Raw genomic sequence first — 16,548 nt, 5'->3', positions numbered from 1 at the left:
ACATGCCATGCAAGGGAGGTCAGGATGAGCTTCAAGCTGATAAATAGATAACAAAGGTCACTGTACTTGGTCATCTAGTCGCAGACTGCATGGAACCAATTACACAATGTGGTTCATGTGAGTTATAGCTTCACTATTTGCCGATCCCAAAAAGTCTAAGTTGAATAAAAGCTACTATGCTAGGCTACCATAGTCTTAAAAGTCGGATTGATAATTTAAAAGAATATCATATTATACAGCAATGCCTTTGTTTGCTTATTCTGCAACCAATGTCTTGTTGCGTTTGCCAAAACTCCATAAAGAACCTCCAGTCTAATCATCGTCATCGTCAATGACATTCCTCCGACGAGATCGTCCTGCCGCCTGTTCGACATCACTGCCGTCGTCGTCGCTGCGATCCCTTGTCCTCTGTCGCTTTTTGGACCGAGGCTTCTCATCCTCATCGTCGTCGAGAAGCTCTTCCTCATCGTCGTCATCGGCTGGGCTGTCGGCTTCCTCATCGTCACTGTTAACGATGAAACCATCATCGAGCGAGTAGCCTTCGTGTCGGCCCACGGCGTCCTCAAGATCCTCGTCGGACTCTTCATCTCGACGTCTTCTGTTCTTGCCTGCGCTGGGCGCGCCACGCTTGCGAGAGCCTGCTGCACCACGGCGGCCTCCCTCAAGATCGCCAATGGACAATCCTCCCCCGCGCCCAGACGATCTACCTACGCCACCAACCATCTTGGCCTCGGCGTTTTCTCGTTTTCTCTGAGCCTTGTTTCTCTCCTTCTCGGCCAACTCAGCCTGCTTCTTCTGGAGTTCGGGGTCCTCAGTAGTGTTGATAATCATATTTGTTGCGTTCGCAGGCTTACTGGCGCTTGCCATTCTCTCAGCAAGGCGGGTCAGCGCATCGTCTCCGACGGCCTTGTTAGGTCGAATGCTGTATTGCTCCGTGATATGTCCAACCGTCATGAGGATATTGCTGTGTAGTTCGGCGGCAGCGGCGTAGTAGTGGCCATCCTGGACCTCGCTGTAGGGCTTGTCTGCAGGTGGTGCGAGCGCCTTTCTGTTGATTTCGTAGTGCTCTCCACCGACAGAAATAGTCACTGATCCATCGCTCCAGTGGAAGACGTTTGTGTTGCTTTTCAGCTCGCCGGTGCTGTGGTCTCTTCGAACTCGGGCGACGTGTTTGGGGTGTTCAGCCTTGGCATTCGCAATATCGAATTCGCTTGGCTGGTACGTATCGGGGTTGTATTCTTCAGGCATGATCTTGATGAATTTGGGAACGCGAAGGACTCGTAACTGAGGAAGAAAAGTTAGCAACCCGCCTGATGTGTTGCGCGAAGCAGAATATGACATACCGCGCCATCTTTGGGCTTGGGAACTCGATGCCGGTAGGTCGTGACAGTTTGGACAGCACGCTCCTTAGTCTCTAATTGTGCTTGGTCTTCATCGTCGTTGCGATACCGCGCGTAGCTGTCCCCTTCTGGGTCCGAGGCGAGCTCATCATCTTCATCGACCGACTCCTTGGTAGGTACAATATCGTCGTCGCCTTCGTCGCCGAAAAGGTCGTCGCCTCCCTCGTCAATAGGGTCAATTAGCCCATCTGAGTCAGACATGATATAGGTTGTGTGTTTTTGCGACTTGTGGAGAGTGCCAATCGAGGAATTGGAGAAGAAGAACGAGGATGGAAAAGTGGTTGGTGTTGGCGCGCACAAAGTAATAGCTTGCAGTCCAGCTCAGTCGCGCGACTAGAGTCTTTGACCCGACTAAACTATTTCTGGGCCTGAGGTTGGAGGATCACCAGCCACAGTGAACAGCCACTTTTCTACAGGTAGGTACCAAGTCGCCAGTCAACAGTGAGGTCGTCTCGTCGCCACTGTCAACTCGTCTCTGTTGCAGGTCGGTGGAGAAGGATGGAAGTTACAGCGTTGTGCAGCCTCAGGAAACAGGGAGAATGTCAAAAGGTGGCAAAGATGCATTTACAGGAGATCTCTGAAACAGGCATGGCGCGCTTCAGGTGACATACAGAACCAGTAGCAGAGCAGTCGGAGCAGCAGGGAGTGGGTTTCACTCTGGTCCGGGAGGAAGATGCGCTAGCGTGTGGCGCTCCGTCTGCTACAGCATGGGAGTTACGGGGTACTTAGCCGCTAGACTACCCTCTAATCCTATGGAGGGATCCATTCATTCATCGAGCCCCGACACCGACACCTCAAAAACCCCCTTTCTCAATCACGCCTCGCCTGTTGCTGGTATTGGATTGAGGATTTGATATTGACCTGATCCTAACAACAGGGCTTGACTCGACTCGACCCGACTCTACACGCAGCTTCGATCAGGAGGAACAAGACCCAAGGCTCTCTTGTTCAACCTCAAGCTTGGGAAAACCTCTTCTGCCCTTTTATCTACGATTTCACCCCGCCTTTCTGTCAACCATGTCGAACCTGTTCTCTGGCATGTGAGTATCTTTGATTTCTTATATCTCGTTATTCTTTGCTTCATCTCGCTTGCACTTATCCTGCCTTGGGATCTTCATTGCTAGCAACAGCCTCTGTGTGGCTTGCTTGTATCCTGTTGCTGTTATCATCTCTGCTGTCATGGCCTCCCTCTCATCTCTTCTCTGATGGGGCATCTTCGAAGAGGTATAGGGCTCCTCACCAGCCACGATGCTTTTCACTACCGTACGAGTGCAACACTACGAATACATTACCCTAGATGCACTCAAGACCCAGATCCATGCCTTGCGTACTCTTTGTTGCAGGCCAACTACCGAAGCATATCCAAGCACCCACAGTCAAACTCTCTCTCTCCATGTGGTCCCCTAGTACAGCATTCGAGACATGTCTTCCTAGGATCATCATGAGCTGGCAGGTTCATCCCAAGCCCCGCAGGTATCGTCACGAACTGCTTGTAGGGCAAGGTTGTCCTCTGGCAAGGCCCTTCGCATGATCACATCCTCAAGGAACGCGGTCTAATAACATGAGCATCTTCTCCTTCATATACCATCATCCCTACCTTTTCCATCGTTCGTCTGTCTCCCTTGTCAGGGCGCCACGCATGGCGCCTTTCTGCAGCCATCATGAGCGGGACCTGGTAATGTTTCAACCAATTTCGCCTATCTAAGCATAGTGTGCTGTCACATTAGCTGTTTCTGACCTCTTTTCTGTTCCTTCATCATCTCTATCTTTACCTTCATCTTCGTCTTCATCTTCACTCTGCTTCTCACCTTGTCTGCTTTATTTCATCCCCCAGCCACTGACAATCATCAGCAACGCTCGTTTCCGAGGCGGTTCCGGCAAGGCTAGCAGTGGTCCTCAGAAGAGCCCAACTGGTTCTACCGCCAGTCAGCCTCCTCCTCCAGAGCTACCAGCCCAAGGGAACCAGTCTGCAGCAAGCCTGGCCCCTAAGGTTCCTCCTCTGCCCAGCTCCCCTTCGTTTTCCCAGACCATTGGCATGGATGAATCCAACGGCGTCATGAGCGGTGACGATCTCATCTCATCCTATCACCTTCCTCGGCCTCTTCCTCTGTGGCTCAACGCCCAGTACGCCAAACACATTGTCAAGGGTAACTTTATGACGTTGAGCGCACGACCTAAAACCGTCGAGCAAGGTGAATGGATCGCTCATCAGGTTATCGAACACTACCGTAATCTCTGGAACTTCGTCCGCGTTCTGCATGAGAAGGAAGATGATGGCACATCCATTTGCAACTCGACCAGCTGCCCACGTATGTCAGCTGGAACGTGAGTAGTTTTCTTTATTTATGAACCATGCATATACTTACTCTTACCAGTAACCACTCTTTCACCTGGCTCAACCGAAACAGGGAGCCTGTTGAGCTCCCTGCTCACGAGTACATGACTCTCATGCAGCGATGGATCTCTGGAAAGGTCGACGACACCAACATCTTCCCAACTGACCCCTCTGGTGTTTCGTACGCCCACAACCCTTCCATCACCACCACACCTTTGTCACAGCTCTCGAGCCCCGGCGAGCCCGAGTATATCGGCAAGCGATCAGGTTTCCCCGACAAGTTTGTCGACATCTGCCAGATGATTTTCCGACAAATGTTCCGAGTCTACGCTCACCTTTACTGGGCTCACTTCTCCGAGCCCTTCTACCACCTCAACTTGGAGAAGCAGCTCAACAGTTGCTTTTCCCATTTCGTCCTGACTGCTACCGCCCTGGATATGCTCAAGCCCGCCGAGCTGGAGCCCATGCAGCCTCTGATCGATCTCTGGGCCGCCAATGGAACCTTCCCTCCCGAGTCCAAGGCATACGAGTATGCCAACATCCGAGCCGGAGAACGCCTCCTGCAGCTCTCCACAGCCCCTCAATAAGCGTGGGCGAATAACAGCGTGGACAGAACGTGTAGCGTAGCACGAAGGGCGGAGAAGGATGGTGTAATCATCAATTGTGGATATTCAACTGTATACAACCTAGGAGGCATGTATTGGATCTGTACTCTGGGAGGATAGATCAAACAGATGAGACAAGTGGCGGAGACATGGTAAAGCATATCCCTGTAGCGACAAAGAGCTGCGGACTGGAGTTTTAGGGGCCTCGATTAGAGTGCTTCGTGGCGAGAGTTGATTGTAAAGAGGGCGATTCAAGGCCCGGGGCACGCAAACGGAACTGACGGCTTTTTGTATCAAAGTGAGGCTTGTTTCTAGTCCCCAAACAAGAACATATTTCAAAAAATTAGAACACTATAGCGCAACACCATGGTATAGCACGATCCCCCGCGTTGTTGGCCATGTCACGAAATCTTTGTCCATACATTACACGGCTGTCACTCAGCCAATTCGTACCCCGTCCAGTAGATACTTAGCTAAGCTTGGGTTCCTTGTTGCACTTCGCACTCACCTCGCTGATCTTGTATTCCACAATGACAGGCCGGTCTTCCTCGATAACGAACCTGCCTGAGCCTACATAAAGCTTGTCCTGCAAGACCTTGAGACTAGGCGCATCTGTCTCGAACCTGATCTGCACAACTAGACTCGTCAGCATTCAGTTCACAGCCCGTGGAGCATCTCAAGGCAAGGCGAGAAAGTCGCAGGAGTAAACTTACAGGCATTTCCGAACCCGGTCGTGGTGGCATTTGCATCACCTCGAATCACTTTCCCCTCTTCCCCTGCCATGTCTACGACGCCGTTGTAGCTGAATCGCATCATAGCGCCAGAAATATCACGCGCAACACTTGTGACTTCGAGCTTTACCCATTGCCCGTCTGGATCACGCCGTAGAAAGTCGCTGCCGTGTATGAACTTCGCATCGACAGAAGGTTCATACCCGGGTTCAGAGATGAGTGTGCCATCGTTGTGGACAAAGGGAATATTGAGCAGACTGGAGCTTATGATAAGCGGGTCTTTGATGGCGATCTGTCATGAGAATGTTAGATGACTCTTTCAGAAGTTCGAAGGGCATTGATATGAACACATGGGGAATATGAAGCTATCATCGAACAAGCCTTAGAGCAGGATGGATGGTGGAAAATCCGGGGCAAAGGAAATAAACAATGGGATAGCATTGCCAACATACCTGTGCGGTGAAGGCAGGGACAAGTACGGGAAAATTAGTCAACTTCATGTCGAGAACGAGTCGGTTGAGTGTTAAGTCTCATTCTTGTTTCCCAGACGGAAAGGAAAACTGAAGCTGGCTTCGAAGTTCTCTGTCTCTGTCACTTCTGGTCCGGTTTCCGAGACGAGTTGCATATGAGTGTGCGTATGAGAACAGTACAAGGGATATATGCGTCTTTCATCTCATATTATATCTGCATCGTTTCAGACCACATCAGACGAGCCGTGCGTCGTAGAGGTAGGTTAACGAACTGAGTAACAGCCTCAGTATGTAACTGAACCATGAAGCACACTGTAGTCGGTTTCTCTTTGTGACAGGGACATCTACCGAAGCACATTGGTGACGGAGGGACGAGATCTCTCTCTGTATCACCAAACAACAGCTATGCTCTGTAGGATACGCAGAAGGACGAGTCTAAAGACACAGCAAACAAGAGCACACAAAATCTGGCAATCATGCCACATAAGACCCAATAACGCAAGTACAAAGCGACAAATTATATTGGTGGATATACAAAATGCATCTCTCAATGGTGTACAATCGAAAGCAAACGTTGGCTGGTGGACAAGGCATTGTAGTATCATCACCGCCTTGTCAGCGATTAGAACCGAGTCCATGGTGCAGACCACTCCAGGAACACTTGCCAGGAATGGTTACTGAATTTGTGATAATGCGTAGTGTCACTGATGTTTGTTCAGAGTACCAGCTATGAGTGTAACAATGTTCGCAGTGTATTGCCACTACTAGTTCAACAGTATCAATGACTGCGCGTCTTCAACATAAGACTGGCAACACGCGAATACCTGCTTACCCATATTCAGTGCTATGATGTCCATCTCACAGCAGGTTTCTCGATAACGATAAATGCCGTGTTATATGTGTAGACAGTGTATGCCGAGAGCCCGAGCCGTTACCAACCGAGCCGCATCGTTGCATATCTTGTTCGAATTGGCATCCAAGGAGCGAAAGTCACAGGATGCTATCGGTCGCTCGAATGGCATGTTCTAAGGCAAGAACATTCGTATACTCAAGGCTCCGGCGACAACATCAAAGCCCGTGGTGGGAATGAAGGTGGCGCTTGCCAGAAACTTCCGATATACTCGATTGAGGGCCTGGAATCAAACCTGCTGGATCGCCGTTGTTTCGGTGCAGACGAAGCAAAATACTTCCGTCGAGCGACGATCATTGTTGAATCCCAGGACTGTCATCCGTTTCAACCCGTTAGTACCAGGTTACCCCCAGCCTACCCTCCTCAAACAACGTAGGCCTAGCTGTCAGCTCAACGCCACTCGTTTCAGAACATCTTTCGGTATAGTATTGAGTGGTTGACAGGTTGTGTCTGTCCTTAAGTGGCGAAGTATACCCTCGCAACCCTGCTTCACCGCCAAATCTTCTTATCGTAGGAAGGATGGCCATCGTCATGTACCGGAACGAAACGAAGCGAAATCAAGATCAAGCCATTCCGATAAACGGACCATGATCGGTGATGCTGATGGGGGCGACAATGGTATGACATCTTGATATTCCCAGACGAAATCTTTAGGTAATGGTCGCAAGATTGACACCAACTGGGCTCATACAAGCAATTGATAGGGAGGCAGACACAAGAAAAACATTGCTGAAATGCTGTCAATTTTCAGTAAAGCATGAATGTTGTACTCATTCGATCTTTGCAGAGATACGAGTTTTTCAGTAAGCATATTAAGAATAGTAGTCAACCTGCAGGTATAACTCGATCCAGAACAACATTCGGCTAATATTATAGCTCGCCATTTCACAGACTGAGCCTTGCATGCCGGGGAATCCCTGCTGCTGCGTCGGAAAAAGAAAAGTTTCAGAATCATCTCAGCATTGTTTGGTATCAAACTTTGACTTCAAAGCTCTCAGCGTCCGTATTCTGATGTATGAATGGTGTCCCAGCCTCGCAAAACACACTTGATTAGGATCGCAATTGCACTTGCAAGACCAGGCTAGTCCCCATAAAGACATCTCGGTGTTTTCGTCCTCCAGATGAAAACGTTATGTTTCCTTGTTCCGACATGTTGTGAGCGTCATAATTAGTATTCGGCTGCGACATGCATGTCCCACGTTGACGTTCACGTTACCAAGATTTCGTAGAATTGGCGAATCTTCGCCCTTTCAGCATCGTCCAGCCCCTTCTTCATTAGCGTTACCGGTGCGGAGGCTCTAGGATTCAATCTTCCTCATATGGTCGTTGAAGTTGAAAATAAGTGGTGGGGAATATAGGTAGATCCAGATCCGCATGACAGTATCGTAATTGATCCGTCTTTTCCAGCAACATTCAGCCACAGCCCTACCAAATCTCATTAGACTTGTCGAGACTGGCTTTCACAGAGTGCTAAGAATGCAATTGCTTGTAAGCGGCAATCTCCATCTGGTGGATCACTGTATTGAAAAATCTCTTCGCTTTCAAGATATGCGTGAGCGCGGACCCAAATATGTACAGGGATGCCCAGACCGCATGTTCGGGAGACACGCTTCGCTTCTCAGTATGCAAGAACGAAAAGGAAAAAAACCAAGTTGTGCGCTGGGCTTATTTGCTGCCGCGTATTACTGTAAGGATGGGATCCGATCATTTGCATTGAGTAGTTTCGATGGTTTGACCCATTGCTGGTAGGGTCAGTCCCAGCTACGAGACAACCCTAGCTGGCGATATTCTCACGACTACCTAGGATCAAGGGTCGAAGGAGGATAAAATCTCATGTTTTCTGTATAGGACTGCATTGACTAAAATGGAGACCATGTGAGGTTGCGTCATGGGCAAAATCCAATTCCAACTGCTGTATCTCTCAGTTGTCATGAGCTTGCGGCATATAGCACGGAAATTACCAAGACCGGACTCAATGTCGCAGCGTTAGACCAGGGGAACAGGAAAACATGTGAATCTGAAACCGACGGCCGAATCTGACGAGGCATTGTGCTGGCGTGGGGGCTATAAGGTCTGTCCGAACATCGCAGCTCATTTCGAGTCATAATAGCGGTATCTGGTGCTCACCAATGGTCGAGGCACTTGGGTAAGGCCTCCAAGTATCTTTCACGACGGATTCATATCGGAATCCGTGAGTAACACCCCTAGCGCGATAGTGAGATGACCATTCGGCGTTGTAGGGACCCTGTCTAGTTGATCCTGTCGGGTTACCAAAATGATGAGGCTCTCGAGATGGCCGAGATATACGTCCCAAGAGCCACATACGAGGTTTGAGACGTTCCGAGTCGACGAGAATGCGGCATTGCCCACTTGGGATATGGAAAACCAAAATCGGTCAAAGTGTATGCACAAGGTGCAAGCTTGGTTACCTGGACAGGTAGTTTAGGACGGCGCAGGCCAAGCAAACTCAGCCCTTTGGGCGAATGAAGCAGTAAAGACTGCTCGCCCTATTTAAATGATTGGATATGATGAGAGGTTGGGCCGTTTTGAATGGCGCTGATTGTCGACCCAACTTGACCCTCCCGGAACATAAGCCGAAAGTCCTCGGCTGTGACAAAAATCGTTTGCACAGCGGGTATGTGACGATGAACACCTTCGGAAGAGGCATGTTTTTCAGAGTTTAATCCTGGGGCGTCAGTAGAACGGTTTGGACAAACTCGGATAATACTCACTGCAACATGTCTACGTCATGAAAAAGGCAGTGCTTGGGAGATGCGTCAACGTCGATTTAATTCATGGCCCACGCGTGGTATTTTCTTTTACGCGTGAAGGGTCCTTGAGTTCGGGGGCATGGATCCAGATGCAGACCGAGCTCGCCATGTCTGGACCATTCACCAGACAATGCGATGACGCTAAAGCATCTAGGATCTGCCAAAGATCAAGTCAGCAGGGAAAATGATAGCAAGGTGCCTGACAATTTTTGGTCAACTAGGGAGAGGACGCGCACGCGTAACACACCGACAAAACAAAGTGCTCAAAAGAGAAACACCACGAGCGAGCGGCCCATTATGCGACCATGAAGCACAGTGGATCCATGATTCAGACATACGAGCCTAGTGGTTGAACTTGGCTTGTAGAGGGCGTGCATATGGGCATGGGCACATGTGGGAGCGTGTAGAAGCTGCAGGCTAATAGTTGCAGTCGTCTCTCCAGCCACCCTGTGATGGAGCATCCGTGCATGATCAAGAGAACTATCTCTTGGCTGGGGAGTTTTTTGCGATGCCGCAGATGAATCGGACGATAGCAGATGCCTGAGTCGTGATGCGGAATGCAGTATTGCAGAAAAAAGATGGGATTTGTGGTGTTGTCGTCTGCAATGATCAACATCCGGCACTTGTCGGAGATGTCTCTTGTCAAGTTGAATGTTGAATGATGCTCAGGGTCTAATAACTTGATTACGAAATCAGAGACGTTGGCTGGAGCCACTCTGCTCGATGGCATACCGTTCTACTCGATGGCACGCTTGCTTTAGAGCCTTCGCGTAATAGAGAGTAGTTTGCAGCGCTCAGCTCGCTTAAGCTGATATCCGAGAAATCTCAGATCCATCGCCGAGTTTCCCAGAAAACCGTCCGCTCGTGCGTAGGATGCAAGACTGACTGGACTGGCTTCCCTGGTGATTTTCGACATGTGGGCAGGACAACTGGCGCGGGGATGAAGCCAGGCGAGATGTTCATTTGTGAGGCGAATCCATAATGCTATGGCGTGTGTCCTGGCACAGCTGGGGCCGAAGGGTCTCGGTTCTTTTCGCTAGAGCAAAAGAAGATGCAGTCTGGATCCTAGAGATGTAGCAGGTGCTGTAGAAAACGCGGCGTTGAACGCGGTCTAAAAGTTTTGATGTTTCGTGTTGTGTTGTCTTTTGACCCGTTGCCTTGTAAACTGAAGAAGAGCTGGGTATAACGGAAAGTCATTCGCTGAATTTGGCCAGGGCATTGGATCTAGCCCCTCCAGGTCCTTCCACTTCCATCATCCATCGGTACTTAGGAAAGTGCGTCGACACGTTCTTACCCCACAGACCACCTGAACCGTGCAATAGGATTCTTGCCATTATTGTTAGTGGCACTCGGCCGATGCAGAAATAAAGCCCAAGCATCTGAGGACTAGCGTCAGTGTTTTTGGTGCCCAACGTCTTGGAATTCAGAGTTAGGTTGCTGAGCTTTTTTTATTTTTACGACCAACCGAAGGCGTCCGGGCCGGCCCAGCAGCGCCCGAGACTAGACCTATTAGAAATTGTCAAGACGAGTTTAAGCTGACCAAGTTGTTAATGGGGATGTGGTGGTATCGTGAGTCTGAGTAAGAGCCCCTGACAGTCTAGAGGCTCACTAATGCGCAGATACATACTATGTATGTACTAGAGGTGTCTATTATCTGACGTTGTAGGTATGTATCTAGGTATCTAATCTAACCTGGGGATTATCAAATTTAGACAAGGCTTCCCGTCGCTAACTTCCGTAGATCCAGTTCTGGCGGCGGTTCTGCTAACAGGGGTTGTGCCGTGTTTGTGCTGTGGAAGTTCCCCAGACACAATGGCGTTTTTTCTTTTTCTTTCAGCGGTTCTACTATCACAGCAAGGCATGTTCTTTTCGTTCTTTGGCTGCTTCTTCTTGTCGCACGGGTACTAAGTAAACAACCTGGGCGGATTCTCCCCCATGCTTGTCAAACCCTTGCAAGCCTGCTATCAGAACTCAGCCATGACACCACTTGAAGACTATTACTGGCTCCCGGAAGCGTGGGGTTACTGGGATGGTGGGCATGCTTCCAGTCTAGGCGTTGTAAGAGACAGAAATATCACATACCTGTTAGTCGATAGCAAAGCCTTGCCTCGATGATGGCCTCATCACTCGAGAGCACCGCCCGTTGCATGAACCTATAGCGGCCTAAGGGGAAATACATCAAGCTTGTACTGTACAGTATATGTAGCAGGATAACTAGGGAGCAGCGGTCAACTGACGGCGGCCCGTATGGTGAAGCTAACAGGAGCATACGCCGCTGCCATTGTTCACAAGGGCTCCATGGCTGACAAGAAGGGACAAATAGCAGTCATGGCAATCCTCCTCTGTGGCCGAGCTCGGATGACACATGAGGAATGTCCCCCTGCTTGGTGTGTTAGACTAAACTTCATTCTGTAGTTGGAAACGGCAGGTCGGTTTGCATCTAGGGATCTGAATGCCATGATGGTGTGGCTGTCACAATCACCGCGGAGTGCCGTCCTCCATTAGACGACTGTTACGTATCTCTGGTTTCCACCACAACGATAATTGATATGGAGTCGTTGTTACAGATTTGGCTGGGCACTGCGGCACTCATCACCGCCATATGGCTGGCTACCAATGAACAGCCGCGTTGAATGCTGAATGTGGGTTTGGGTTTGGAAAACGAGCGATGGGCAGAGAAGAGGAATCACCAATCTGTTCCGCTCTGGTCTCGTCTTCTGCTATACATACATACTGCAGTCTGGGTGATAGGTAGCGAAGTTAGCATCAGACTATCAGTAGGTATTATCAGCCTAGTTGGACCCCAAGTTTGCCTGGTCGATTGAGGCCCCCCAAGCCTGACATACGCCTCCACACCCACAGAGATCTTCTGCAACGCTGAGGTCTTATTTCCATATAGGTATTGGATGCTGCGTAAACGGCTAAATGAACGAGACGCGTGCTCGTTCTGATGCTCAATGACTGGCTGTTTATGTTATTCATTCCTACAATTCCTCATTCTTTTCCAACATGGAAGTGATCAGTCTAGTATACCGTAATGGAGTTACGCCCCCGATGAAGCGCCTATGAGATCTGTGTAGCTTGGTATTCGAGATGCTCATTGATCCGGAAATGCCCTCCAATATCCATATCGAGGGAGACGGCCCCATCCATGGCCCGGGCCTCTAGTGGGTCATGTCCATTCATGATCCTCCATCTAAGAGATCCCCTGCTAGACCCTGCGAGCTTGCGAGACCGATGAGACCAAGGCCTGCCTGTCTTGCCTGTCTTGCCTTGCCTTGCCTTGCCTTGCCTATCCATGGTCGTGTTTCTCCAAGACTAGGTATCGCCGTCGTTGTCCAAAAATCTCCACAAGCGCAATTGCCGGTTGTTTGCCCCAGACAAGTACATATAATCGAAGATGGTCCTCGTCTTGATCCCAAAGTGGTAGTCTGTTTTCTTAAACACAACTTCCATTGACAATCATATATTGTCTCTTCCTCTCGACTGATTGTTTATATTGATTCGGGTCGCATACTTGAATCAAGAACTCGCTCAATTGCAACATCCATCATCGCCATCTCAACATCATTGTCGGCACCACCCAAAAAAAAAAAGGCCTAACCAAGACGTTAGCCCACACCATCCCACACAGCAAGTCTCCCACAAGTTGTAAGTGTGCCCTCTTTTTGGTCATTCATCGTCCTTTGCACCGCGCCGCGCCGCGCCGGCTGCACTATACTGGATGCATTGCAGATAGAGATCCAGCTTTCAGTCGCGCGCTTTGTTTTTGTTGTCGATTGCTCCAGTTTGGTGGTATTCTAGTTGAGTACCTGCCTCTGAGCTTGTTGCCATTCCCGTCCCTTCCCGCTCTCGCCGTTCAAGCTTCCGGCTTCGTGTCGTATCATCACATACCTACCTCAGCTTTTTTTTTACCGCCATCATATTGGACCCGAAGGATTTAGTTGAATCTTTTTTTGGAGTCTGGATACGAAAAGCGCCTGTATGAAACAATCTCAGCGCGAGAATCCCACGTCTTGACCTCTGCTGCGCCCTGTGCATCGAGAGATACAGAGAGAGCGCGGATAGGACTTGATTCTCTGGCGATTGCCCAATACCAGAGAGGTACGACCCTGTCCCCCCGATCTTGCACCGAGCTTTGAGTCACACTCTGTATTGCACCTATCTTGGGCCTAGAGGTACTGTAGGTACTGTTGGCCTGGCATAGCATAGCATGGCATGGCATGGCACTTGACCCCACCCCTAGCACGGAAGGTCGGATTTTCTGGCTCCCTTCCAGGTTCTCACTCGCTCTTACCCTTACTCTCAAGCCCACCTGCACCCGACCTCACCTCACCTTGCCTTAGGCTCTACATGCCTTCCTGCCTACCTTACACGCCCCCTGCCCTGCCCTGTTCTTTCCCTCGAGTGAGGTGAGAGCTGCTGCTGCTAGGTGCGTGAAAACTTGGCAGTCTGCCAAAAATACACACCCGTACCCGTTTCGCCCTTCACCGCTGTACTGCGCTGCTGCCCACCAAGCAATTGTTTGACTCTCCCGCGCGCGAGGAAAAAATGATGATACTTAGTTCCAATTGTCTTTGGGTACTTTATTATTTGCCGCGCCCCTCCCTCATGCTCCAACCTCTCTTCGCTTCTCTGTGCCTCTGTGTGCTCATCTTCACCTTGATCTCAATCAAAATCGCATTTTGAATTTGGTTTTCCCATCTTCAAGATTGCCTGTCATCATATCCTTCCCTTCTTGGCTTGTCATTCTCTTTACAGCCTTGCTTCCTTCCGCCGTTTCTTCTTTTAAAGTTCTTCCCCCCCCCCACCTCTCCATCTTACATACTCCCTCACTCACTCTGCATAATGTCTTCAACATTTCAAATGCAACAACCTTTCTACCGTCCAGCCTCTCTAACTTTGGACACACAGCACGCACAAAAGTACTTCGAGGACGAAGACAACAGCGTGTTAGACGACAACGTCCTTGACCACAACACACTCGACTCGGGCTTAGAACTATCGCCTCCAATGGCCGACAGCCGCCGAGACTCTTTTGCCGTTGGGCACCCTCTGTTCTCACCAAAAACTGAGGACTGGCAGTCTGTCGACATGCAGTCGGTACCTTCCAACAACCCTTTCCTGGACCAGCACAGCAACAACCCCTTCATGCGCCTCGACCAAACTCAACACAACGCCTATGCTACTGCCAACTGGGCCTTCGGACCCAGCTCCGGTGCTTGCACTCCTCTTCATCCTTTTGACGCCATGTCTGCCGAATATGACACAAATGTCCCTCTCTTCCAGCGACCCATGGCCGGCCCGACACCATTCACAAACCCTGGCAACATGTTCCCAGCACTTCCCGGTGGAAACCAGTCCATCCCCACTTCCCCCCAGAAAGAGTGGATGACCCCTCAGCAGCCCATCAACAAGAACAAGATGCGCCCTGGCAGCCCCGGTATTCGCTCCCACAACGAGATGCGCCGAGGCGATGGCATTCGTAAGAAGAATGCTCGCTTTGATATCCCGGCCGAGCGAAACCTTAGCAACATTGACCATCTTATCTCTCAGTCTACTGATGAGCAAGAGATCAAGGAGCTTAAGCAACAAAAGCGACTGCTTCGCAACCGACAGGCAGCGTAAGTTTTACCCCGCCAAATACACATTGACGATTTGCATGGTTTACTAACCCCCTTCAGTCTCGACTCAAGACAACGCAAGAAGCAACACACAGAGCGCCTGGAGGATGAGAAGAAGCAATACACCGCTGTCATCAACGATATGGAGGAAGAGATGGCTGAGCTCCGTGGCAAGCTTGAGCAGATGCTTCTCGAAAAGCAGACCTACACCAACTACATCGAGAACCTCAACCTTGAGAAGGAGGAGATGATCCGCGCTCACACCATTGAGACCGGCGAGCTCAGGAAGAAGGTTGGCGTTCTGACCGACCATGTTCAGCGACTCGAGAGTGCCGTTCCCACTGCCACAGACAACGGCTTCTCATCCGGTTTCGACGACATGGATGGTATGGGCATGCCTGGCGCCTGGGATGCATCCAACTTCCTCAACGAGTACCCTGCCGAGCCCGAGGTCAAGCAGGAGATGGCTATTGCCACGGTCAAGAAGAGCGAAAACCCCTTCGCCGAGAGCGAGAAGCCCGCCCAAGGCGGTCTCCTGTTTATGCTCTTCCTCGTTGGCGCTTTCGTCCTCTCGAGCCGATCGACCCCAGCGATCCCTCGTGTCTCCGAGGATGTCAGGGTTGCCTCGGCCAACATCCTGGACAGCGTCCTCAAGGATGCCGGCGTCAGCTCTCAGTCGGCTACTCTGCAGGCTCCTCCTCAGCCATCGGGTGCCGCTAACTGGGGCAACCCGATCGCCATGAACGACATGATGATGGATGGTGTTGCGCCCTCGATGCTTTCCGAGCTCGGTGACACACTGACCCAGCCAACACAGGAGCAGACTAATGAACAAATCTTCTCTCTATCGGCTGCTCAGTACAACGGTGTCAACTCCCAAGATTTCCTCCAAAACGCCCCCGAAAAGTCTTCTCCTAGCCAAGGACGTCGAAACCTAGCCGAAGCACTCGCAGCAATGCGATCAAACAAACAGAGCGACGCAGCCGATGTATACACACGATCTCTCCTTTGGGACCAGATCCCCAATGACGTCGTGCGCAACTTTGCGAAAATGGTGTCCGAATGCAACAGCGCAGAATGAGCGAGCAGCAATGCAATGAAATGAGAACATGAACGACGAAACGAATATAAGACTGAAAAGAATATCGATCACAATGACGAATTCACGGCTTTCATAGCCCCCCACTGATCTACATCAACCCCCATCTCCTTTGTACCTTTTTTTTTTCTTTTGTCAAACCTTTCCTTGAAGTCGGCTATTTTGCTTCCTCTTTACGGGGGATGAGCTGCCATATACTCGATGTCGCTCTCGCGCGCACTTCAGACATGTTGCTCACGCACCGAAACGGATGGTCTTCTGTCTTCCAATTGTCGTTTCTTGTGTTTTTCCTATTTCGGAGTCGTTTTTGATTTCCTATGGATCTAGCAAGCGAGCGTGCATTGATTTGTTTTGTGTGATTTTGGCTTGTCTCGAAATTGGATACCTCTTTTTCTTTGGGTAAAGGCGTGGTTGGTGGTTGGTGGTGGATGTGGTGGCACTTGGGGTCGAAAGCAGCGGCAAAACAGAAGCCAGCAGAAAGCAAGCAGACTCTATGAGGGCCCAGTCCATCAGAGTCTGTATATTATCACGGTGCATGGAGGGAGGCAGAATGGTTATTTCCTTTTTTGTTTGTTTTGTTTTTTGTTATGGAGATGGAAATTG

At 50.1% G+C, this 16,548-nt stretch overlaps 4 protein-coding genes across 4 annotated transcripts, besides 2 other annotated features; 2 read left to right on the top strand and 2 right to left on the bottom strand.

Moving 5' to 3' along the window:
* Positions 1-312: 312 nt before the first annotated feature.
* On the bottom strand, positions 313-1,601 carry FPSE_04424 (uncharacterized protein; the record flags this gene model as incomplete). The annotated part of the gene is made up of 2 exons (XM_009257542.1): positions 313-1,284; positions 1,344-1,601. 2 exons carry the CDS (start codon positions 1,599-1,601, stop codon positions 313-315), a joined length of 1,230 nt encoding a protein of 409 aa, XP_009255817.1.
* A 1,460-nt stretch (positions 1,602-3,061) lies between these two features.
* On the top strand, positions 3,062-4,322 carry FPSE_04423 (uncharacterized protein; the record flags this gene model as incomplete). Its single annotated transcript, XM_009257541.1, has 3 exons — positions 3,062-3,075; positions 3,252-3,725; positions 3,776-4,322. 3 exons carry the CDS (start codon positions 3,062-3,064, stop codon positions 4,320-4,322), a joined length of 1,035 nt encoding a protein of 344 aa, XP_009255816.1.
* A 487-nt stretch (positions 4,323-4,809) lies between these two features.
* Positions 4,810-5,571, bottom strand: FPSE_04422 (uncharacterized protein; the record flags this gene model as incomplete). The annotated part of the gene is made up of 3 exons (XM_009257540.1): positions 4,810-4,976; positions 5,054-5,363; positions 5,524-5,571. 3 exons carry the CDS (start codon positions 5,569-5,571, stop codon positions 4,810-4,812), a joined length of 525 nt encoding a protein of 174 aa, XP_009255815.1.
* Positions 5,572-12,477: 6,906 nt separating this feature from the next.
* Positions 12,478-12,516: a microsatellite.
* A 900-nt stretch (positions 12,517-13,416) lies between these two features.
* Positions 13,417-13,451: a microsatellite.
* Positions 13,452-14,070: 619 nt separating this feature from the next.
* On the top strand, positions 14,071-15,927 carry FPSE_04421 (uncharacterized protein; the record flags this gene model as incomplete). The annotated part of the gene is made up of 2 exons (XM_009257539.1): positions 14,071-14,846; positions 14,907-15,927. The coding sequence occupies 2 exons, from the start codon at positions 14,071-14,073 to the stop codon at positions 15,925-15,927; spliced, it is 1,797 nt and encodes a 598-aa protein (XP_009255814.1).
* Between the last annotated feature and the right edge of the window lie 621 nt (positions 15,928-16,548).

Source organism: Fusarium pseudograminearum, chromosome 1, assembly GCF_000303195.2.
Source record: "Fusarium pseudograminearum CS3096 chromosome 1, whole genome shotgun sequence".
In the NCBI taxonomy this organism is placed as follows: Eukaryota; Fungi; Ascomycota; class Sordariomycetes; order Hypocreales; family Nectriaceae; genus Fusarium; species Fusarium pseudograminearum.
This window is presented reverse-complemented; position numbering and strand designations above follow the sequence as displayed.